The sequence below is a fragment of the Mytilus californianus genome, unplaced genomic scaffold (genome assembly GCF_021869535.1).
Source record: "Mytilus californianus isolate M0D057914Y unplaced genomic scaffold, xbMytCali1.0.p SCAF_11, whole genome shotgun sequence".
Taxonomy (NCBI): Eukaryota; Metazoa; Mollusca; class Bivalvia; order Mytilida; family Mytilidae; genus Mytilus; species Mytilus californianus.
Window position 1 is genome coordinate 73,265,537 of NW_026262593.1, and position 26,821 is coordinate 73,292,357.

The window sequence follows — 26,821 nt, forward strand, 5'->3', positions numbered from 1 at the left end:
TACAAATCAGAATATGATTTCAAACATATTAAAGATAAAGCAAATTAAATAAAGTAATTATCAATACAAACAAATAGATATTTTCAAAAAATAAAAGAAATGCACTATTAACTGTTAATTTCATAAATGCATCATATGATATAAGCGGGAGATTTGGCTAGCAATAAAACCAGGTTCAACCAACCATTTTTGTTTAAAACGTCCTGTACCAAGTCAGGAATATGGCATTTGTTATCAGTTCTATGTATGTTGGCGTTTGCCTTTGTTGTAGTTTTTTGTTTCTGTTGTTCCGTTGTTTTCCTCGAAAAGTCGATGTGTTTCCCTCGGTTTTAGTTTGTTACCCAGATTATTTTTTGCTTAATCGAATTATGACTATTGATCAGCGGTATACTACTGTTGCCTTTATTTACAAAAGTTTCGAAGTATTATTACGACTGTTTTTACCCTTAAAAAGCAGTTTATAACATTAATCAGAACATACCTTTACATTATCCATCATATAAAAACGAAGAAAGTAAATTGATTTGGTGGAACTTCAAAGGTCAATATTTGAATATCAGCAATGAAACCACTTTATTTGATTTTGAAAAGGAAGTCTCCATATGCTGATTTAAAAATTTTCAAGTGGAAAATCTATAAAGAAGTTATAAGATCTTATTAATTTGCAGGTCTTTTCCTAGATTAAGAAATAAACAAATTCTCAATTTTAAATCATCTCTCTTCATTAAAAAAAACTTGTCAAGAATAAGCATGTAGGATTTTAAATTCTTTTTATTTTATTTCTTGCTTTGCACATTGTTCAAATGTCAGGTGCCTGTTCATTAACATACAAATGATGAGGCAAAGAATCGGAATATTTCATGTGATATGTGAGGATAGGTAAAAGACGACGAGGGTGGTTTTTAACGACCTTGACTACCCATGAGGGTCTTGCACGGTCGGTAACTAGGCAAATGCGGAAACCATGATCTATTTTGATTGAACATTTCTATAAGAGTCAAAATTATACTGAATAACGTATAAACGAAATGTGTGATATCATTAGATTACACTGGAAAGCCTTGATGCTGCACTGGTTATTCTATGTTTATCATGCTTAGCAGCTGCTTGGAAATATTCCCTTGCACAATATATATTACCCAATAACTGGTGAGCTATGCAACACATAATTAATGAATTCAGGGATTCGGGATGATCTTATTTAGTACAACATTTTGAAATATTCCATTGAGCATAGTCAGTTTTTGGTGTGAAAACTGTCTACATAATATAATGTGATGTAGATGGTAGGAACATAGGAAGCTCAGGAAAAGTGAAAATGTTAATGGAGGAAAACTGCTTGCAACATTTAGTTGTAGTTTTTGTGGAACCATTGATGAATTTTGGAAAACCTCAGAAGAATGAATTGGTATTAATTTAAACACTCTATTGAGTTTTTCTTTTTTCATGAAATTCAACTCATTTTTTTAAGGTGTTTGAATGGACAATAATATAATCCAGTATAAATTGTCTCGTCTGTGTACTTATGCAATGTATATTTTAGTACAGTTAATGCGTCTAAGTATTTTTTGTGAACATAGAAGAAAGAAGCTAAGTACAACAACCCTGATACTGCATCCGAATGTAAACCGATCACTGAATGACTAAGACCATATTTGTACCTGAGGTAATGATGTTTGTTTCCTGTCCTATCTGGGTATAGTGTTTCTTCTGGACCATGCATAAATGCTTCTGATATTTGACGAGCAAATACAAATCTAGATAAACCAGTTCTGGAACTATGTAGAAAATCATAGAGCAGTCTCAAAACTCGATCAGATCTACCCCTTGTATTGATTGTATCAAATGCTACCATTATTTGTTGTAAGAATCTGCTGTTTCTGCTTATTAAGGTTTCGGGGATGTCGTAAGACTGGATTTGATAATCTTCTAAAGTCTCAGAAGATGCAAAACAACTAATTCCTTTCCATATAAATTCTCAAGTATGGTGATAAATTTTTCTTTGTTATAAGTATTGAACCTTAAAGAGAACAAGTTATTGTCAGGAATAAAATAATGTGACAATATTGAGTATCTTACACAGTAGAGCAGCCGTTGCAGACATGCCATAAAACAAGGTATGATATTGTCTGGTCTCCATAAATATGGGTCTGTTTCTTCTAAAATCCAAAACATCAGTGTTTTCAAGAAGTATGAACATAATAAACCTTTCAAATCTGTATGTTTTTCTAGTAATTCCTTCAGCAAGACTTTAAACATGGCATAACATAATAATTGTGTACGGCTAAAAGAAAATATAAGAATTTTTTCTGCTACAGAAAAAGAAATTCGCCATTCTAGATGTTCATTTATGGATACTTTGCAGCCAATTGGAACCAATAACACTCCATTAGATACTATTTTTTATATGATTTCAGATGAAGGCCATATTGTACGTGGTCTGCTAACCCATGGCTTTGATTGAAATATCCATTTGTCGCATTTAAAACAAGATCATGTGTTTCATCTTCATTTGATATACATGGTCCATGGATTTTTCTGGAAAACAATGCGGGATACAAACGTTTTTCACATTCTTACAGTGCAGTTTATATAGTTCAATGGAAAGCACAAATCCCCGATGGTTTTTTTGCCACACATTCGGAGTTGTTTTTATATTATGATTTAAAAGCCACAATTGTGTGAAGCATGGCTGTGTCTCCTCGGTGTTCATAATTAATGGAAGCGGATAAAATTGACTTTGAAATTCTGTTTCTGATTGATACATTTAAAAGCTAGTACCAATAATCATTAAATCTAAATCACTACCTTTCAAATGGAGTACTTCGCCATTACTTTCACTAACTATCATGTTTTCACTGTGTCCAATGACCCTTATTGTGAAAGCAAACCTCCTAGTTCTCACGACCTTCTCAGATCCAATCTTTTGGCAAAGATATTTGTAAAAATTTAATGATTCGCTTTTTCCTACGGAAATTCTTGCCATTTTCAGCATGTCATTCTACTAACTTAAATATCTGCACTTTATTCTATTTCCTAATAGTTCTCTATCTTACCATACCTAGAAAAATAAATGAGCAGATTTTTGGTTATTTTTGAAAAATAAGGATGATTGTCATCTTATGACCAATACAGCTAGCTAAAGCTTTGCGGAAAGCAGTTTGTTCTTTATGTTAATTAAAGAGATTCCTCAGATTGAGGTGATTTAAAAAAGAAATCTAACTTACCTTATCTGTGCAGAATCAGTCCGCAAGAAAATAAATGGTGGCTACTAACAAAACTTTGATTTTCTACATTAGCTTATGTTTCATAACAACGATTGCTCAAAATTGCATTGTAATATATAAACCGTTCACATGATTCCTTTTAAGGAAACAAAAATAATAATCTTACTAAGAAGGCACTTTACCATAGCAAAGTAGATTATTAACTGAATTCATTGTTAAACAATTGACCCGAGAAAGCTTACCACCTGATGTATGCACAAAGCTATTAGCGAAAAAAAATATATGATATACATTAACAAACGACAACCACTGAATTACAGGCACCTGTCTTGGGACAAGCACGTACAGAATGTGGCGGGGTTAAACTAGTTTGCTGGCACCAGCCCCCACCCCCCGGCCCCCTTTAACCCGGAACAGCAGGGGTATAACAGTGCAACATAAGAACAAACTATAAAAATCAGTTGAAAATGGCTTAACTCATTAGATTGATACAAAGCAGAACAACATCTTATAAAAACACAGGCTGTACGTGACAGGGTATTTATACACAACAAATGACACTTACAGATCTGAGAGTACTCGCAGTTATTGACGGCTAGTTAAAAGCCAATAACAACAAATAAAAAATCCTGCATCTTAGATTAAATAATCAGTTAGAACACATCCAACGTCCAACGGATTTAGTTTAAAGACGTCATCAACAGTCAGAGAAAAACATGACCTTGTGTAATGCCAAGATACATGTATCATATTGCACATATTCCTTTAATTGGAGCAATTTCGTCTCTAGAGATCCTAAGATTGTATCAATTTTAATTCGTATACTGGAATCGTTTTGTTGGCAAGTTTTCGTTGATTGCGGAATATTGGGTGATGATTTCGTAACTTTCTTGAGGTATATGGATTGGATTTACAATGCCAGTGATATTCGTTTGAGAGTAGCTGAATATACCCGAGCTATAAATAGAATATAATCATGAAAACTTGACTTCACTTTAACCTTAATATTTTAGGTGAAATAAAAATCCATAATCATTTATAACACACACTAATAATTTTAAAAAATGATATGAATTACAACATTTGCATTTCTCTAAATTTAGATATAATGTGAAACCATTTGCGAGATGAAGCTCTGCAAAGCAGCAAAATATTAAACTCCCGAAGTAGAAAAATCTGACATCCAATATCTTTAAATTACGGTTGCTACGGTACAACAAAAAACACTATCAGTGCGTTAAAGTCTACTGCGAATGGTATGCGTACTAAAGCTATACAAAATCATGTTTCTATTCTGAAGTTTAGGGTTGTTTGATAAATATAAAAAAGCTATGATATATATTGATTAACAGTTGAGAACATACATGAACCAAAAATCCCACTAGAGGCCAAATCTAGCACATCGAAAGGGAAAGAACCCACAACAAAACATAGAGTATCAGCACCTAACTCAAGGGAAAGCATACGAAAGGAGATACAATATAAAACGTATATTAACTGTTAACTTTATTTTGCAGAACAAACATACATATTAAAGTGTTCCTCATTATGTACATTCACAAATGAGCATCTACCTCATAATCGGTTTCGGTTTCGAGTAAGGTTTTGACTGATGGTGAATATGTCTACTAATAGCTATATAAGAGCATTTTAAATTCCCATGACTGTAGACATGGTTTATTTTAATGATTGGTTGTGGGTTGACCAACTTCCAGGGGCAAATAGTTCAGTCATGTTCAGGAGAAGAACAAATTAACAATACATACAATTCAGGAGGAGAACAAATTAACAATACATATTATTCAGGAGGAGAACAAATTAACAATACATACAATTCAGGAGGAGAACAAACTAACAATACATACAATTCAGGAGGAGAACAAATTAACAATACATACAATTCAGGAGGAGAACAAAATAACAATACATACAAAAGGTATGTCCTGTAACATAGAAGGCACGCCATCAAGGTTTGGGAAATTTAGACTGTCACTTGAAAATGAGGGTATATTAGATAAGGACAGAACTTTTGCCTTGCAACTCTAAGAGTTGGCATAGGATTTAACGATACAATTCTGACCAGACGTGGCTGTTTACTTTAACATTCCACACAACCAAACGGACGCCCCACTTTGGCAAGGGTTTTACTGCCGGTCGGAAAAGAACAAGAGTGACCATGTTTATATTTCCAAGTTATCGTTTGGGTTGGTTAATTTTAAGGGAAAGGATTGTTTTTTTGTTTTTTGTTTTTTTATCTTATACGAATGAAATCTTATAATAGAAGAACAAAATGGTCAGCGAAGTTCTTGTACAAATAAATTCTATAACATCCCTGAATGTTGCATGATTAAATATCAATAAAAAGAATCAACATTCAATCAATCAGGGTAACAGTATTTAGAAGAACAAAAAAAACCTGCTTGACGCAGGTACTATAAATTAAGACTTTATAAATGCATACGAAGGTATCTGCAACATTTTTTAAACATGTAATATTTTATATAGATTCAAACAGAATTGTGCAACATCGATCAAAAGGTGATAATCGAATAATGAAATTAAAAACTTGAAGCTTTTGATAAAGTTTAATTGTTCTGTTTAAAATCGTATGACTTTCTATATTTATTTCTTTGATTCATGATAAAAACAGATTTTTCACCTCTCTCATTGAGGCTATTAGGTTCAAGAGTACTCTACGATGTCTTTATGAGTTTTCTTCTTTGTGCGTTTCAATTTTGGGTTAGCTTCTATTGTTCGAAAGATGATATTTTTAAAAGAATCTTCTCTTCTCAAATGTGCCTCTGGTGTGATTTTGAAAGATTCTTGATATAGCACAGGCAAAACAGAGCCTCGTATAGTGTGTTGTCTTCCGAGGCATCATGCAAGATGTGAGGAAACAATTAAACACTTTTAAAAGCCACCAGCACCAAACACTTTACTTTCAGTGATTAAAACTTCTTACCTCTAAGTGTTTCTTTTACATTGTCTTCAACCATATATGTGTATTGTCTTGAATGGTTTTTTTTGCTTCCATTTTCATTGGACTCTCGACCTTCTGTCTGTACTATATGTAACCTTGATTCTATATTTTAAACAAAGTAACTGATTTATATATAATGACTTTTGAACCATAAAAATGAAAATTACATTTCATAAACTGTCATAGGGAACAATTTAAAACTTAGGAAGATTTCTATTACTAATGTAAAACTGAAACTGAGAATATTGAATGTATTGTGAAAAGATCAACAATAAAAAGAAAATAAAAAAAAAGAAAATCCTAGAAAAAAACAATTTCCTTATGTAAATCTCTGTTTATGTACCGTGTCGTCACTCTGATATTGTTACTTTATATGAAATTTTATACTGCTTACCCATAAGTATTGAACATTTTCTGTTTTTAAAAATGATAAGATATTAAAACATAATAAAACACGCCCTACACAAATATTTCCAGTGTTAATTTGTTTTTTGAGGTCAGTTTTTATTTTTCAATATTGTCTGATGCACATCTGTTTGTTTCAAAATATAACCGTTATACTTGACAACTTATTATATCAATTGGCGTCCGTTGCCGATGACCATTTATTTTGAAAATAATGTTTTCCTCTGTAAAAAATGAAATAACAAAAATACCGAACTGCAAGGAAAATTCAAGCCGGAAAGTCCCTTATCAAATAGCAAAATCAAAAGCACATCAAACAAATTGAAAACAACTATCATATTTGGTATATTTTGAGGTTCCTTGGGACAAAAATCCAAAATATTGATACCGAACATGTAGATTTTTCTTAAAATTAGAAATCTATTTCAACAGCACACATTGCATTTAGAATTGAGTGTACATATTGATCATTCAGAACTAGAAATTATTCGTCAAACTCAATGTCGAGGCTTAAAACAAAATAATAGTTTGTTCACTAAATTAAATTTAAAAGTTTATTACAAAATAAGTCCTCTTAATCTAAAAGAACAAGACAAAATTAACAGAACTGTTATGGGATGACCAATGTTTTTCTGATTGTGGGTTAGGTAAGATTAAATGCTGAAGAAAATTAGTTTTCATCCGTTATCAGGCTGGATAGCTTATTCCAATTGACTGTTTCGTGCAAACGTGGATTTTCTATTGAACACAACTATAACCTACATCTGAAAGTGAAAAATATGCTTTTTCATCATTAATATGGCTATATTTTTTTATTTTCAGTCCCAGAGACCAGCAAAGTCATTTCCCTCAGCTTCTCTTATCACAATTCACACAAAATAGAATATCCTTTACCTAACGAATAAGGGACACTGTTCAATCGTTATTGTTTTTATTCTCTTTTATTATTTTAGTTAACTATTTACTTTTAGATTTTGTATATGCTTTTTGTTTTCTGTTTCCCCTGTTATTGAACATTCTGCCCGTTTCTGTAATTGTTCATCAATGTAACCTTCCGAATATGACTGGGTTGGTACTTACATGAGCAACACGCCGGGTGCCACGTTTGGAGCGAGGTCTGCTTACCCTTCAAGAACACCTGAGATCATCCCAAGTTTTTGTGGGGTTTGTGTTGCTCAGTCTTGTGTTTTCTATGTTGTGTTTTATGCACTGTTGATTGTCTGTTTTTTTTTTTTTTTTCTTTTTTAGCAATGGCGTTGTCAGTTTACTTATGAGTTTGTATTTCCCTTTAGTATCTTTCGCCTCTCGTTGATTCAAGATTCTTAAATTCAAAAGAAGGAAATAAAAAGACTCTGTATCAATGTGTTACGTCCAAACCACTTTTCCAGATTGACCTTCATCAGGAACAATTTTACAACTATGGAAAAAGAAAAAGAAAAAAATACTGAACTCCAGTCTAGTGAAATCCAGATTAAAAAAAAAGTGCAAAAAAGTAAAAGAGCAATACTCATAAACAAAAATAATATAAACGTTATGAGACGTTATAAAAATATGTTTATCTTTGTTTAATAACCTCCACTTGACTCAATCAAAATAAGGAGATGTGGTTTAATTGCAAGGGTTGGAATGACGGGATGCATGTTTTCTTGAATAATAAATTGTTACTTGTTAAAAATATGTCATACTGTAATTCAAACACGCTAACCCTTAATTAAAATCTTTCTTCTCAAATTTTCAACAATTGCCTATAGTGCATACCTTATAAATAAGTTTCCAATTTAATTTTTTATTTTACATAGGATAAACATATAGATGAGGGTCACGATTGATTGTACGAAATGCAGAATAATGGTCAAACAAAATATAAAATAGAGAAAAATGGAATGGTAAAAACAAAGAAAAATTGTGTAAAAATACAAAAATAAGGTAAAAATAAAATACTTATTATAGATAAAAATGATTAACAGAATGCGAAATGTCATAGTAGGAATTGTCAATGATGGTAATCACTTATCTAACAACTGTCTTGCACATGATACTGTTATTTGTCAATGTAAATCATTAAAAAGTCATGTTATCACATTACAATTAAGGTTCAAATGCTAAAAAACACAAACATGGAAATTTTAAGGAATAATGGAATGTTAATGACTTTAAGGAATGGCCTGAAAATTAAAATAAAAATACTGAAATGATGACCCCTCCCCATTCCTGACTCTCAAACAAAGTAGGGATCAAACTAAACTAAAAATAAAATACCAAAAAACTTTTACAGAACATTTAAGATAGTATATCCTTTTTTTATATGATATATGAAACCCTGAAATATTATGTATCGACGAAATGATTAAGAAGTCCTTAATTTTTACATAAAAAAAAAAAATACTTCTATGTGCTCATTTGCCAGAAAACTATGATACTTAGTAGTGGCATTCCTGTATGTCTTGCATTGATGATCATCTTTACTGTTTACAGTTTATACCTATCTATCAAAGTTTTTGAGATAAAAGAATGTTATCTAATATAAGTTTGATTTATTTATAACAGGTAACAATGGTATTTTTAAGGACAAGGTAGTTGAAAAGCTACATGATTGATAGTTAAGAGAGAATGTATATTTTTTTTTTTTTTTTTTTTTTTGCAATTCTTATATATAACTATGAACTATAATACCTTAATTGAATTTGAATAAAATAAAATTTTGATTCTTATAAGAAATGTTTTATTCCTTTTTTTGTATTTATTGATTTTATCTGAAATACTTCTATGATGAGTTTATGTACAACCACTAGATTGATGCAACTGCTGGGGAGGTTTCTTCCACAAGTTATTACAAGCTCAATAGTCAGCACTAATGTAGTGACATGAATTATCATTGATATGGTCGTAATCATGATAATTATAAATGTTTACAAAACTTTTAAATTTTCGAAATACTAAGGATTTACTACCCCAGGGATACATTACCGTAGCTGTATTTGGAAACACCTTTCGGAATTTTGGATGTAAACAAAATGTTTAGTAATTTTTAAATATAACTAGTATGCATGATATGTAATATGAACTTGTAAATTAAAACTATTGAACTGCAATAGGCGAAGTAAAACTGAGACATACATCAAAAAAGAATGTTCATTATTCAGAATAAATCAGAAGTTTAAACGTGTCCACATATCTCACCATAAACATGCTGATGTGTGCAATACTGCATCAGTTAAACAAAATATATTAAAAGATGTTTCAAGCCAAGTTAAACGTTTCAGAAGAATTCTTAAATAAAGTAATAAATCTTCGTAAATCAAAGCTTTAATTCCTTGTACGGATTTGACAATAATTTAGGTCTTTTTTATTGGATCATCTTTTCCACGTGACACAGATTTCAGACTTATTTGACTCTTAAATTTTTACTTCAGAATATCAAATTAACTTTACAGTAAAACACTTCAGATAATAGGTGAGTATTGAGCGCTAACACACATGTTTAATCCAACCATATTCTTGGTGTGCATGTCCAAAGACAGAAACCAGTAAACTAATGGTTTTTATTTGTTGATATATTTTTTTTTCTCATTTGATGATATATCTTAAATGACTTAAATATATCTGACTTCGAACAAATCTATAAAAATGTGTATTTTATCTAATAATGCTTATATATCAAAACGGATGCGTAATTTACTTCAATTTAATATTCCGTAGCAGTTCGATTTTAAGAACTATTAATATTATATGATGCTTGTATCACAAGTCATCATTTGTAAAGTGGTATTTTAAAAAAAATGTCATGATCTTAAAATGTGCTTCTTGTATATTTTGTTGGCTTTACATTACTTTTGAACTTTATCCGTAGAAGAAACGCGTGTCTGGCGTACAAATTTTAATCCTGGTATCCAGCAGCAGCAAATGGTACTTGACATTTGACTTGCCTTTTAGTTTTTCTTGGTCAAGGTTATTGACACACACCTACCATACTACCATAGAATTGTTGTTGTTTCTATCTCTTTTTACTGAAGGGCAAGATGTAAGGACATATTTAAACCAAAATATCTTTAAACAAACAGCACCAACAATTACTTGCAATTAATTAAAACGTGGTACCTTTTAGTATAACATTTCAATCGTAGATGATTATTCATTTGTCAATGTCTTATTTGTTTTTGTTTTCTGCTTCCATTATCATTCAACTCCCTGCACCTATTCTGTATAATTGTTAAGTTGATATAATGTTTCAAAATAAATCACTGATTTATATAGTCACTTTGATTCAAATAAATTTTAAAACAATTACAAATCTAGTTGACAAATTGAAAACTAAAACTATTAATATCGAATTGAATGAAGTGAAAAAAGCTACACTGAAGAAGGAAATAAAAAAAAAAATTCTTGGAATTGATAAAAAATATTTCCTTATGTATATAGATTTTTATATACACTAAAGAAACTATGCATCTTTAAACATTGTACTTGTTATGCATATTTTACACTTTTATTTAACATGACAACCATTACTTTAAAATCTTCCTTGTCAAAATTCTCAGATAGTTGACTATAGTGCACACCCTGCATAGAAATATTACTTTTTTTTGGGGGGGGGGGGGGGGGGAGGGAGGGGGTTAGTATTGATATTACACTGATTTTGTGATGCGTGTATGTTCATCTTAAGATATTAAACTTGACAAATGACATTTAAATGAGGGTCTCGATTGGGTTTATATGATAGAAAATAATAGGAAATAAAGAGTACGGTAAACTGTCAAAGAATAAAGAATACATTAATATGGTGTGCTAAGGTATAACGAAAAATTCTGTCAAAATCAATAAAGTAAGACAACATACTTAATACAGCAATTGATGATTAGCAGAATCACGAAACATCGTACGTTTTCTGTACATAAAATTAATAATTTGATCACAGTAGGAAAAGTAAAAATGACGCTAATCGCTTAATATCTAAAAACTGTTCTGTACACAATCATGTTAATATCATAATTGCTTAATAATAATCATGTAATTCAGTTTCTAACATAACAGTTAACGTTCAATTGATAGTGGCGAAGCAAGGCCAATTTTTAGTTTACGCCCGAACATCGGCGAGGGGTTCAAAGGCCCCAACGACCCCAGGGCAGAGGACCTCCGGGTTGGGAGCGAAACCCCGGAAGTTCACGTGTTGTCGTGAAAAAAATACCGTGTCTGTCATTCAAAATTCATCAAAAGCAACAAAATTGGTCGGTTGAGAACAAAACTTTACTTCATAAGAGATGATTTCAGCTTCTCAGTTGTGAACTTTCCCTTTCTATGTAGTAACATTCCAGTAGATCCTGCATATGAGTTTATGTCTCCCAGTTGATACGATATTTTAGAACTGGCATTTCCCATCATCATGATTTCCTTGAATGAAGTTGCTACTAATTACAATGAAGCTAAGCTATTAAACCAGAAGTTCCAAGGGGTGAAGTTGAAATCATCCCTTCGAAAATATTAAAATCGCTATCACGAGTTGGATGACTGTTTCAAACGCGCGTCTGGCGTATAAAATTATAAGCCATGTACCTTTGATAACTATTCACAGATGACGACGGACATGTCCCATCGTTGTAACTACAATTCCGTCCTCTTCTCCTCACATTTGACCTACCGAATTAGTCTTATCACCGAGTTTTAAAATTACTTACAATAGCAACACGACGGGTGCCACATGTGGAACAGAATCGATATGCTTACCCTTCCGTCTGGAGCACCTGGGTTCACCCCCGGTTTTAGATGGGGTTCGTATTGCCTAGTCTTTAGTTTTTTATGTTGTTGTTTAATGAACTGTTGTCTTTTCGGCATTTTTCGTTTTTTGAAATGACATTTTCAGTTTGTTTTCAACTGATGGGTTTGAATATATCTTTGGTATCTTTAGCCTCTCCTTTTAAATTTGATTTTTTTTCATGTTATTTTCATTGTGTTGATCCGTGGCGGATCCAGGGGGGGTGAGGGGGGTTACAGGAGGTTGGAACCCTTTTTTTTCGGACGATCAATCCATTTGAATGGGGACATATGGTTGGAAACCCCCACCTTTATCCTGGGTTGGGAACCCCTTTTTAAAAATGGCTGGATCCGCCCCTGTTGATTTGGAATCTAATTTTCATTTGTTTTAGAGAAAAATGTCCAAACCAGTTACTTTGGAATATCTTTGAAAGGAGATGTTGGGTAAACCAATCAGTCGACAAATAAAATCAAAACTTTATAAAAATAGTAAAAAAAAGCAAGTTCTATTAATTTTTTTAACTTCATATAATTTTAACACCTTTTTACGGGAAAATTTCGTCAACGGACACATGCAATAATTAATTTTCATAGTTGGTCAGGTGTAACATTTTGTTTCCCAGCAGATACTAAATTGCTTTAAACAAAATTAATCTGAGTACAATATTCACTGTAGATTCAAAATTTGACAGTAAATGAACAAATATATAATATTAAACATTTAATTTCGTCACTTTTATGGCTTCAATTACGAGCCATCAAAGAAAGCATTACAATTGCTCGTGTTCTTTAAACAGTTCCTTTAATTTATCTGGATAAGGAATATTTTCCCTCAGAAATTAATTTGCACGCCCGGACGTTTTGACGTAAACGTAGCTACGCGCCTGATAGGACATTTGAAACAAATTAAGCTCGGTTCATTGCTTCTCTTTCATTAAAAAAACAAGGAAACTTGTAGTTTAAATTAGAAATATGCGTCTTCATACCTTCAGTTTCCTAGAACAATAAACTCCTTTTCTGTGATATATAAATACAATCTACTGTAACATGTGTAAGTGTATTTTGACAGATTATGAATGTATATAATAACGTTTTTTTTAAGTAGATCTAAAACTCGATCAAAATTTGTACAGCTATAAATGACGTTTGTCATTGTCTTACAGAAGTAAACATAATATATATGTCACAATCAGCCTGCAAGAGAAAAAGAGGTTAAGGATCATATCATAAAAGTTGCACACGATTCATTGGATACTAGTACCTCTTTTAGAGGCGGAAGAGACACAATCTCAAGATGGGGATGGACATTTACCACCTCAATAAATATGTGTCTTTATAAATATTAGAGATGTGGTATAATTGAAAACTATCCTCCAGATTCCAGATTTCGTGGCTGTCAGCTACTACGGGGGACCGTACGGCTTTCAACAAATAGAACATCTCATACTGTATATTTAGCTTTAAAAGTCTCCGACGAATATTTAATGATTAATCACAATCAATTAATATTTTCAAACAACTTCTAATAGTTTACCTACCATTGATCATCATTGGCAAATAAAATGGATACTATATACTGAAAAATGCATGTGATGAAAGAATATATCTATTAATCAAAAAAAAAAAAAGAGTTGACGAGCAGAAAAGAAACTACAATCTTACACTAAAAGCATAAATCTAAGAGTAACTCAAACTTTCTAAATTGCATTTAATTGATAAATTCAACAACACTTACCGTTATCTTGATGATATTTTTCGTTACATAGTCAGGAAATTTTCTAATTTTACTGCCGAAATTTACCCAAAAGGAACTTACTTTAAATAAATCAAATATGAACGGTAATAACTGTCCTTTCCTAAATTTAGATATTTCAGTTTTACACGGGAAACTCCATACAAAAAATTAAGACAAATAGGACGATTATTCGTTCCCTATTGTTAATTTTTTTCTTGTGTTCCTTACGGTGTTTATAATTTGTTAAAGTTTGATTGTACCTATATCAAACTTATTTCAAACGGGAGAGCACACCTCATTGATACGGAGATGTTGTTTACCGTGCACGGAAATGTAGAAACGATACTGTTAAACTTATTGACCCTTCATACATGTATTTCTCTGAGTGTTTATGACGTCTTTATACTAAATCCACTGGATGTTTGAATTGTACTGATTGATAATTTAGTCTTAGATGTATCATTTTTTTAATTTATCATTATTGGCTTTGAAATTGCTGTCAGTAACTGTGAGTACTCTCAGATATGTACTTGAGTGTTTTTTTGTTGTTTGGATGTACAAGTACCTAGCCACGTCCACTGTGTGTTTTTGTTAGATGTATTTCTTTGTGTATCCATTTGATGAGTTAAGCCTTTTCAACTGATCTTTATAGTTTGTTCTTTTGTTGTACTGTTACGCCACTGTTCTAGGTTAGGGGGAAGGTTTGGCGCCCGCTAACATGTTTAACCCGCCATATTCTGTATGTGCCTGTCCCAAATCAGGAGCCTGTAATTCAGTGGTTGTCTTTTGTTGCTGTGTTACATATCAGTTTTTCGTTCATAGTTTTGTACATAGTTTGGCCGTTATTTTCTTGTTTGATTGTTTTACATTTGTCATTTCGGGGCATTTTATGACTATGAGGTATGAGCTTTGATCCTTGTTAATGGCCGAACGGTGACCTATAGTTGTTAATTTCTGTGTCATTTTGGTCTTTTGTAAAGGGTCGTCTCTTAGGCAATCATACCTCATCTTCGTTTTCATCTTTCATTCAAATTTTTATTCGTACTCAAACTAAACCTCTTAAAAGCTGCTACAAGGGTTTTTTAACCCGCTGGGTGTGGTATTTGCTAACACTAATTTACAAGTTTTACCACCAACAAGCGATTGGAGATTGATAGTGAAATGAATCCGTCCACAGTCGAGCCGTCCGAGTAGAAGGGGTCTTAATCTGGAAGCCGAACATTATTTCTTTAAAACAGAATGTGGTCAATATTCGTTATTCCGATACAATTAACCAATGTGACTTCATCGTTGACAATTACTTTATAATAAACTGTTACTGTATATTTAACAATTCGATAGGAGAATTATAAATATATAAATGAATAATCAAAATAGCTTAAAAAATGTTTGAACATGATATCAATGTTTTGAAGTATTACGGGTTTTTTTAAGCGAATGCAAGCGTTGCATAAAACGCTTCTATGCGAGCAACGTCGTTCTATAACGTTACATAAGAAGATAGTGTTAGCTTCCGCAAACAAATGGATAATAAATAAAGGCAACAGTAGTATACCGTTGTTCAAAAGTCATAAATCGATTGAGAGAAAACAAATCCGGGTTACAAACTAAAACCGAGGGAAACACATCCACTATAAGAGGAAAACAACGAAACAACAGAACAATGAAGTGCAACAAAAAACAAACGACAATGCAACATACATAGAAACGAACTATTACATAACAACTGCCATATTCCTGACTTGGTACAGGACGTTTTAATAAGCTTGTTTACGTTTGTATCGGTGTGAAAACATCGGTGACCCCCCTTTTTATTTACGCTTTAAAATCATTCCTAATGCTGCTTTTTATCCAGAAGTTTGAAGGAAAAATATTAATAGATTTTTTTTTTTATTTCGAAAAAACTATGACAAATAGCTATTGAAAATGAAAAATTGCAATGAATTAATATTAGTAGTACCGTAAATTGGGAAATGTTGGCATCGGGATATTTTGGCGGTTTTCTCTCGAAAGGCATGTGTTTTATTTTGGTGTGTGTAATTTTGGTGCTTCGTCCAATTGATATGTTTAATTTTAGAACAACATTAGTGAGCAAGCTCATTCATATTTGCCTTTATTTACCCGTTTATTGACAAAATATCATTGAATTTCTCAAACTAGAAACACGACAAAGTTAACTTAATGAAGGAATCGGATACGGATGCAATTGCAAACAATACCGTATTTCGTTGTTCAAAGCTGAAAGAAAATATGAAATACAATCTTAAACATTAAAATCACTTTTTAAATAGATTATTTATTTTTTACATATATCATGTGAAATAAATTTTAATCATCTCTATTGCAGTACATGTTAATCTATGGACGATCAAGGATTTAAATTTTAATCCTTATGCCTCTGGCAGTACATGTTTATTAATTAAGATAAAGGATTACAAGGAACTTTGATATTCTAATTACCAATAACGGCGTCTAATCAGCAATAGCCTGGCATATTTATGACATGTGTGAATAAAAATTCATATTGTGTTTTCTTTCCAATTTCAGAAAATTGACAATTAAGTAAAAATTATATAGTGTTGTTGTCAAAGTATACTAGGTATCTATTTGCAGATTTGGCTATGTATAGAATTGTAGGAAATATACGGAAGATAAAATAACATAAAATATTTTCCCCAGCAATTAGCATTACACATTGTCGTACCGGTACGCGATTTTGGCGTTTCAATTTTAGTGTTTGCTTTATTTTCGTGTGTTTTTATATTTGGCACTTTCATTGGAGGCACAAAGTAAACCAAAATAAAACTACAACCAAAATAACCCAATTTACGGTATTAGTATTAACAACAGAAACCGCTACCAATATCAGGAATAAATCATGCACCTTATGTTGCTTCCATCTTGGCAGGTACAAAATCGGTGAACAGTCTCATTCGGTAATGTCATTGATGAGAAAACAAAGAATGGCCTTGTGATTACCACTATTTGGACATATCCATAGTCATTTGTGATACAGATATTCCATAACGGCCAACCAAATCATGATTGCGACCAAAAAACTATTCAGGTGATGTCTCCAAGTTACCCACTAGGAATCTTGATTCAATAGCTTCCTTGCTGGCAGCAACTCTATATGATCAATAATGATCTGTTTTGTTTGAATTTTTTCAAAGCTATAACAATTAACAGGTGAAATGCTCAGCACCTATTTTAAAAGTATGTCTAGCAAATTATGTCTTACATGCACCTAATAACTGGTTACCTATACCACAAAAAATAATGTGCCCACGGATTGAGGACGATCAAATTTAGTATTACATTTACATAAAATAAATTGGCATACAATACGGAAATTTTCTGTGATTGAAGAAGACAGGGTAAAACTGCTGTCATGCTTTATTGTGTTATATATATTTCCTTGTTCGTCTTCGACTCTGTACTTTTATCAGCTCGTTATTTTTTTTTCTGTTATAATTTTAGATTTTCATATATCTCACTCATGTCCTTTTTGATTGATGAGCTCTTCATCTTTGTAATAAGTTTTCGATTTTCAAATAATTTGGCCTCGAACATCAAAGAAGCCAGGTAATTTAATTTCACATTCAGATATATTGATGATGTTCTTTCCATTAACAATCCAAACTTATCTGATTGGGTTCCATAAATACATCACCAAGAACTAGAAATTATAAAAACAACAGACACTGATTCCTCCGCCTCATTTATGGACTTATACCTCGAATTTGACATACACGGTCATCTCAGTACCAGAATCTATGACAAACGAGACGATTTTAATTTAGAAATTATCAATTTCCCCCACCTTAGTAGCAATATACAAACTTCACCAGCATATAAGATATACATTTCCCAACTTATTCGGTATTCAAGAGCACGCAGCAAATACTCAGACTTCGTAAAACGTCACCAGTGTCTGAGCAGAAAGTTGACGAACCAGCGGTATGTCAAAGAACGTATCGTCCTTTTTCTAAAAAAGTTCATCGGAAGGTACCAAGACCTTATTGATAATTATTTCGTATCAACTTCACAAATAATACACGATGGTTTTGAAGTATAGATGCTTGATACTGACGTTGTTTATCATCTTAATAACGTGTTATAGTATTCTTTTATTTGTCTTTAATAATATTACTTTTACTGTTTATTCTGTTTTGGTGATATCTATTTGACGTGGCTCTGTACTTATACATCCCGTTATTGTGTTATTGTTCTATGATAATTTTTGTATTCTTGTCTTTCATTTTTGCTAATATGCTTTGTCTATATGCCTTTACGTGTTTCTTTGTTACAATAACGTGGCTCTGTACTTATACATCCCGTCATTGTTATATGATAATTTTTGTATACTTATATTTCATTTTTGCTAATATGCTTTGTCTATATGCCTTTTTGTGTTTCTTTGTTACATATGACGTGTCCCTGTACTTATATATCCCGTCATTGTGTTATTGTGCCATGTTAAATGCTTGTTTATATATTTGTTTGTATTAATAGTGATTAAGATAATAACACAATGTTGACTGCTTTACCACTATTTTTGACATGTAAACCTATTATGTCTGTCTGTTTTGTTCACACATCGTTTTCAATATAATGGATTTTTATGCGACTGTCATACAAGTGAGAGGTTTAGCTAGCTATTAAACCAGGTTTAATCCACCATTTCAATACATAAGAAAATGCCTGTACCAAGTCAGGAATATGACAGTTGTTATCCATTCGTTTGATGTGTTTGAGCTTTTGATTTTGCCATTTGATTAGGGACTTTCCGTTTTAAATTTTCCTCAGAGTTCAGTATTTTTGTGATTTTACTTTTTTCCTTTCAGAGACATTTCTTGTTGACATGTGGATCAGACATGGGGTAGTTGAAATATGTAATTGTAGTTGATCGTAATTATATACAATTTCTCAAGTAATTGAATGTAATGTGTAATTGAGCATTTTTTCAATCACATGTAATTGAAAGTAATGAATAACATAGCCACAAGTGTCTGTAATTTACAATTACTTTTCAATTACAACTCAATTACATTTAAATTTTGGGTCAGAAAGATTGAATCTTGTGTTTTCTGAAAAAATTGTTAAAAGCACATGTCCTTAGTAAATGTTAGCTGACAAAGCAAAGCCTACACAGTATACTCTCTGTAGTTTCACAACCATGGTAGATTCTTTATTTTGTATTGAATGAACAAAAAAAAAAGGAATAAGAAGATTATAAAGATTGTAGAAACATACCATAATTTGTATTTAAAGGAACCATTAATAAGTCACTGTCTTATACATTATATAGCTTGTTACCTACATGTAAATTCAGACAAATATCATGATCATTAGACATTGATTTATCAAAATCAACTTTAAAGGACAAATTCAATCAACAAATATAACCTCTTGTTATTTGTTTTATTTTAAACTATATAATGACTGTTTTTACAACAGTTAAATTTTCTTGTTCAACAGGTGTTAATTCAGCTAATTAGAGAGAGATAATAAATTATACCTCTAGGTACATGAATGTTTTTAAATCAAGTAATTTTGATAAAACTAAAATATATTTTTCAAAAAAGTCTGGCTTTCTTAATCATTTGTTTAGGAAAATAAATAGTTAGGAAAACAAAAATCATTTCAAAAATATTAAAATTAAGGCTCTCATTTGTATCATTTTCAATGAAATACAATAAAATATAGGATTTCAATAGGTTATTACAACAAAATTTTATATTTCCAAAAATATTGAATAAGTTTTTTTCCTATTATGAATCTGGTGCAATAAAACCGGTACCATTGACTATTGAACAGTAGTATACTACTTTTGCCTTTAATATTATTGCTTAAATATTTCTTTAAAAAATTATATGGAGAAAAAAAGCATGTTAACCAAATGTCTGTTAACATCCGATAAAACTGAACAGCCTTGATGCTGCACTAGTTTCATTATACTTATCAAGCCTAGCAGCACATTCGAAAGCTCTTCTAGCAGGGTATGACTCACCCAAAGTCAGGTGAGCTATTCCACACATAATAACTGAATTTATGGAATCAGGACGTGAAACGAAAGTACGACAATCTGATATAATCCATTCAACATAAACTAGCTGTTGTAAAGACTGTTGGTATGATGTAATGTCATGTCGATGGTAGTGACATAGAAAGCTGAGGAAATGTGCATATGGCAACGGATGAAATATAGTACCCCTCCTTTGCACATCTTGTTGTAATTCTTGTGGAACTATTGATGAATTATGCTCAAGTCGAAAAGAATAAATTGTTAATGATTTTAATATTGTATGAAGTTTTTCCCTTTTCACCAGTCTCATTACATGTTGTTTGATAGGATCAAGTTTGCTATTATTGAATAATCCAAGATAAATGTTCTCTGCCATGCATTTCTTCAATGTATATGCTATTACAGTTAATGAAGATAAGTATTTTTTATGAACATAGAAGAAAGAAGCTAACATCAGCAATCCTGATACTGTATCTGAATGTAAACCGATCATTAAATGACTAAGATCATGTTTGTACCTTACGTAATGGCATTTGTTTCCTGAGATTTTTGGATATTGTGATGCTTCCGGAACTAGCATAAATGAAGCTGAAAGTTGTAAAGCAAATAGACCACTTGATAAATTAGTTTTGGAGTGATGTGAAAAATCATAGAACAGTTTCCAAAATCTATTAACTCTATTATCATAACACACATTACGAAGAAAACAAAATGTTGGCATCAATTGTTGTAAATATATGTTGTTATCGCTATTCAACGACATTTTGATTTCGTAGGACTGGTATTGTTGATCTTGTAGGGTATCAGTAGATGCAAAGCAATTGATTCCTTCTCCATACAAATTCATGAGTATGGTGGTTAATTTGTACTTGTTATGCGTATTGAACCGTAAAAAGAACAAGTTATTTCCAGGAATAAAATAATGTGACAATATTGAATATCGTACACAGTAGAGCAGTCTTTTCAGACATGCCATAAAACATGGTATCAAATTATCTGGTCTCCATGCATATGGATCTGTTTCTTCTGAAATCCAAAACATCAGTGTTTTTAAGAAATATGAACACAATAGACCTTTCAAATCCTCATGTTTATCTACTATTTCCTTCAGCAAGATTTTTAACATAGCATAACATAATAATTGTGTATGGCTGAAGGAAAATATCAGAATTTTTTCCGCTACAGAAAATGAAATTCGCCATTCAATGTTTTCATTTATTGATCCCTTGTAGCCAATTGGAACAAAAAGCACACCACAAGATATTATTTTAGAAATTAATTCAGGTGAAGGCCATGCTGTACGCGGTCTACTCACCCATGGCTGGGCTTGAAAAATCCATGTGTCGCATTTAAGACAAAATGCACAATCATAATTATCATCTCCATCTGTTACACACGGACCATGAATTTTTGAATTATGTGATGCTTCAAATTTTGACATTTTAAATAACTTATATTGTTCACTTGAAAGCACAGATCCCAGCTGATTTTTTTGTAGCATATTTAGAAGTAACTCGGAAACCTTTAGTGTATAATTCTGGTGATGAGTTAGAAGATATAATTGTGTAAAACATGGTTGTGTGTCGTCAGTATTCATAATAAATGCTGCCACTTTTTTTTCAATAACAACGTCTGTTTCTGATTCATACACCTTCATGCTCTTTTCTACAATCATAACATCTATGTCACTGCCTTTTAGGTTGAGTCCTTCTCCTTTCCTCCCACTACTTATAAACGTATCACTTTGTGCAATGTCATAAATAAGGAAAGTCAACCTCCTAATTTTCACGACCTCTTCAGATCCAATCTTCTTGCAAAGATAATTGTAAAAATTCACCGAATCACTTGTTTCTATGGACCTGTCAGTCATTATCAGCATTCCAATCTACAAAACAAACTATTAGTCTTATATAAATGATCACCAAAATTTTAATATTTAGTCTGTTTCATATTTGGTTTATGTTTTAAATTTGAAACAAGATCGGGCTTTTCTTTCGACTTGCTGTAGAAAAAACATTCTGCTGCTTTTTTTTTTTTTTTTTTTTTTTAATTAAAACTGTTTAAATTAGGTGCGTCGGCGTGGAAAATTTCCTACTATATATGCAACTTAAAACATGCGAAATACAAGATAGATCTGTTTAGTTATGGTTGATTGATTGATTGTTGCTTGTACGCATATCCAAAACAAGTTGACAGACTACGATTACTGGCCTGAAATATATACTACCTAAAGAAAATTTAGATAAATATTTAAAAAATGTAAACCAAACTTTTCAAATTCTGCATCAATAAATTTTAATTCCATATTCGTTTTTATTTTATTTTGTAAACTTCATTTGACGTAAAATTAAATTATCTATTTGTATTGACAAATAGTATATCCACTCACTTAACCATTGATTAATTTCTTTGCAGAGAAACATATAAATACATTTACAAATTAGAAATCAAACGGGATAATTGATATGTAAATAACGTTTAATAAAATCACCAAAGAATATATTTATATTAATTTAAGAATCGGAAATGCTGTGTATAATATTGTTTACTAAAAACAGATGAATTTATTATCACATAATAAGATCAGGCATGGTACATATCAATGTGGATGATTAATAGTGGGTTTAAAATACAATACCTGACAAAACATCGTTCAGTCATTCAAATCAATAATATGTATAGATTATTACATGGCATTTTCATATCAGACCCTTTATCGGCCCTAGGTAATGATATCAGCCCAAGAGCCGTAGGCTCGAGGGTTAATATCATGAACGAGGGCTGATAAAGGGTCTGATATGAAAAATGACATGAAATGATCTATTTATCATATACTTCAGCAGAAGAAATACAAACAAGAACTATTAAGATTTTTTCTTTTTTTGAACTTTAAGATGATAATTTTCAGACAGCCAAATACAAATTTCTTAATTTTAATTGATTTTATTGATAATACAAGCATTTTATTTATCTTGTGACATATCACAACAATTATCATGTTCTTAGTTTGAAAAGTTTATTGTCACCTTTCCTGTGATGGTTGCCCCCGAAAACATACACATAGTTATGCCTGAAGTTGTTGGGGCTGGAACCTGTCTAGAGCCTGGACTCAAATTTTGATATGTCTTTCAAAACATGTGTAATCCTAATTTATTGTTGGTTCTCAACCATTTTGTGAAAAGTATTAAATCACTAGCGGTTTTCCGCACTGTGTTGTTGCTTTTCAAAGACTCGACAAACGCAGCCGTGTTGTCTGTCATGTTTACAAACAAATTTCCGGAAATTCACGAAGGTGCAAGCAATAAACGTCACGGACATTAACGGAAAGGCATGTGATAACATTCCGGAAACAGTCAATAAAAGTTCGTTTATCAGCCCACCGAGGAAACTCGTAGGAATCTGCTTAATAAACATAGTAATCCTATCATAGCCTTTTAATATTTCTAAATGTTATTGAACTGTAAAATTTAAGTAATATTTTATATACAGGAGTGTGCTCCTAACGCAGAAATTGCTCCAACAAAGTTATTAGGAGGACAGATTAAAAATGACACTCCGTAAATTTTACGGACACCATAACGAACTGGTCAATCTATACGATGTGTCTTTGTCCAAACTAACTAAGGAAATTTTTACCACGTGTTAGATTGTGGTTTGACATTACATCGTCTGATCTTTTAATTACCGAACGTGACTTATTCCCGATTGTGACTGTTTTGCTGAGTGTGAATTCGCATTGCTATAAGACGTGTCACGGTACTTTTCATTCCAAAATTCATGTATTTAGTTTTGATGTTATATTTGTTATTCTCATCGGATTTTGACAAATGTCTTATCGTTTGTAGTTGTAAATCTTATATTTTTTCTGTTGTATTCGTGTGTTATGGTAAAGATAATTAATCACCCAGTTCATTAATTAGATTTTAGTTTGGGTCAACTGAATTTATACGATATATTTGGTTTACAGTTTGATTTAGAAGAAACACCGACATAGCTAGATAATACTATTAATTATCTAATTACTACCACATTTTATATTAATTAGTATTGTAATTTTCATTGTTATTAATAAATGTTATATGAGTATTTTAAACCAAATCTTGAATTCTATCCTAATTCTATCCTATTTTGGGGAAATTTCAGAAATTCAAATGTGACGTCACCTTTTTTTTTGCGTTGATCTCTTTGGCTTACTCGGCTGTGAATTTTTATGTGCTGGTTTATGTTGTTTTATGTATCCGTTTTTATTCTATAGTTAGTCACCACTTCGGTGTTATCATGTATATCTATTATATAGTCATTTGTATAAATTTACTGTTTGCAAAAGTATGAATTATTCTAAATACTAAGGATTTTCTTATCCCAAACATATAACCTTAGCCGTATTTGGCAGAACTTTTTGGAACTTTTGGTCCTCAATGCTCTTCAACTTTGTACTTGTTTTGGCTTTCGAACTTTTTTGATCTGAGCGTCACTGGTTAGTCTTGTGTGGATGAAACGCGCGTCTTAAATTTTAAACCTGGTACCTTTTGTTAGCTATTATTCGTATGTTTCTCTGTCCTATATGTTCTCCCATTTATTTGTATTGTAGTCCTGTCATGTAATGTTGTCATTATAATGTTATATTTAACATTGCCATAAAAGCGGGAGGTCTGGCTAGCCACAAAACCAGGTTCAACCCACCATTTTTTTCTTAAAATGTCCTGTACCAAGTCAGGAAAATGGCCACTGTTATATTATAGTTCATTTCTGTGTGTGTTACATTTTAATGTGGTGTTTCTGTTGTGACGTAGTTCTCCTCTTATATATGTTTCCCTCAGTTTTAGTTTGTAACCCGGATTTGTTTTTTTCTCAATCGATTTATGAATTTCGAACAGCGGTATACTACTGTTGCCTTTATTTATACAAGTAAATGATAAACTAATATATTACTAACATTCAAAACTTTATCTTTGTTGACTACTTACATGAACTTTTTCACGTTTGTTAAGCTTTTCCCTAGGAATTGTTTACATCTATTTCAAAATGGTAACTTCATGTTATATTGTGTTTGATACACACCTGTGATCACAACACATTGTTAGGTTAAAAAACATGATTTTAACACCGACAATTAACGCTTACAATAACTTGACGACGATCAAAACACAAACAGAACTATTGTACTGGTAGCAACAATGAATAGGCATTTAATAAGGTACATGTAAACATACTATTATAATAGTGTTATATTTCTCACTTAGTTTATTGATTTGTGTAACTCTTTTGTTCAAATTAAAGTTTTTAATAGTAGGTAACTGATGATTGAAAAATGAGTATAGCAGATAACACGTAATAACGTAATCACTGCTTTAAAATTTTGTTGTGTATTCAACTTTGTACTTGTTTGGCTTTATAACTATTTTGATCTGAGCGTCACTGATGAGTCGTATGTAGACGAAACGCGCGTCTGACGTATTAAATTATAATTCTGGTACCTTTGATAACTATTTAATTAACTGTAATTAGTTTTGTTACAGTATGATTTTTATTAATTGTTAACCTTCACATATTTTAGATCGTGTAGTATTTTTACACTATTATTCTTCGTGCTCAATTGAAATAAATGCAAGCCAGCTTCTCATTTAGCAGTGATTTTCATGTCCCAGGAGACGATTGTATCACCCTGCATCTCCATATGTTTATAATGTCTACAAAAAATTTAAATCATCCCAATTGATAGATTTCTATGTATAACGCCACACAAAGTCAAACTATGTACAAAACAACGTTGTTCTAACAACAGATATGCCGAACTAATTGCAAGATATATATTTTCGACACAATTTATTTGGAACATAGAGGAAATTGCATGTACCAAGTCAGGAATAATACTTGTTTTTATTCGTTCCATTTGTATATATAGTAGACCGTTTGAATTTTTTCAGGTTTTATGACTTCGCAAATTTGGAATTTACATTGGAGCTCGATGTTTCTGTTAATACTTTTTGATTTATGATCAAATAGTCTTTATTCCTAGTAGTATTTTAACAATGACAGAAAAGATAAAAAAAATCTTAACAGGTTTGACTGATTCGATCCCATTCATTCCAGTGAAATTGACAATTGTTTACAAAGTAGGAGGATGTTGCGTCTCCGATGGTATCAACAGCTTAATAGTTAGCTCTTTTTCTGCTAACATGAAACTTCATTGAAATGAACACTTTCTTTACGTTTAAACGATAAAATCATTCCCATTATGCTGTTTGGCCCATTTACTCGAACAATAACGGGCTGTAGTATCCCTTTATATAGGTACTAACTTCCACGAAAAGATCTTTAGTTAACACTTATTAGATACTTGTTACATTGACCATTCTTTTCGTATACACAAATACTTGAATTTACTAATTATATGTTTGCGGACGATCTTTATACATCCCAATTTGGACTTATTTCCTTAGATCGATTTTGATCAATGACGCTCAGATCAAAATAGTTAGAAAGCCAAACAAGTAAAAAGTTGAAGAGCATAAAAGTGTCAAAGGCTGTAGCAGAGAGAAATATTTTTTTCCAACCTGTGCACGAATATTGTGAGAACCATTTAATTGACATAGTTTGGAAGATGAGTTACACTTCTGCCTCAAATGTACTGATTATTAGAGTAATAATGTTTTGTTTCTGATATACTACTAATTTCTTTTTAGTTTACCAGTCCA

At 31.6% G+C, this 26,821-nt stretch overlaps 2 protein-coding genes across 3 annotated transcripts in view; both read right to left on the minus strand.

Moving 5' to 3' along the window:
- Positions 1 to 26,821, minus strand: part of LOC127720671 (uncharacterized) — a 241,483-nt gene that overhangs the window by 168,626 nt on the left and 46,036 nt on the right. The gene's annotated exons all lie outside the window — the stretch shown is intronic.
- On the minus strand, positions 19,503 to 25,220 carry LOC127720670 (uncharacterized). Its single transcript, XM_052227386.1, has 2 exons — positions 25,091 to 25,220; positions 19,503 to 22,008 (listed from the first exon to the last, which is right to left on the minus strand). Exon 2 carries the CDS (start codon positions 22,000 to 22,002, stop codon positions 20,005 to 20,007), a length of 1,998 nt encoding a protein of 665 aa, XP_052083346.1. The 5' UTR covers positions 22,003 to 22,008; positions 25,091 to 25,220; the 3' UTR covers positions 19,503 to 20,004.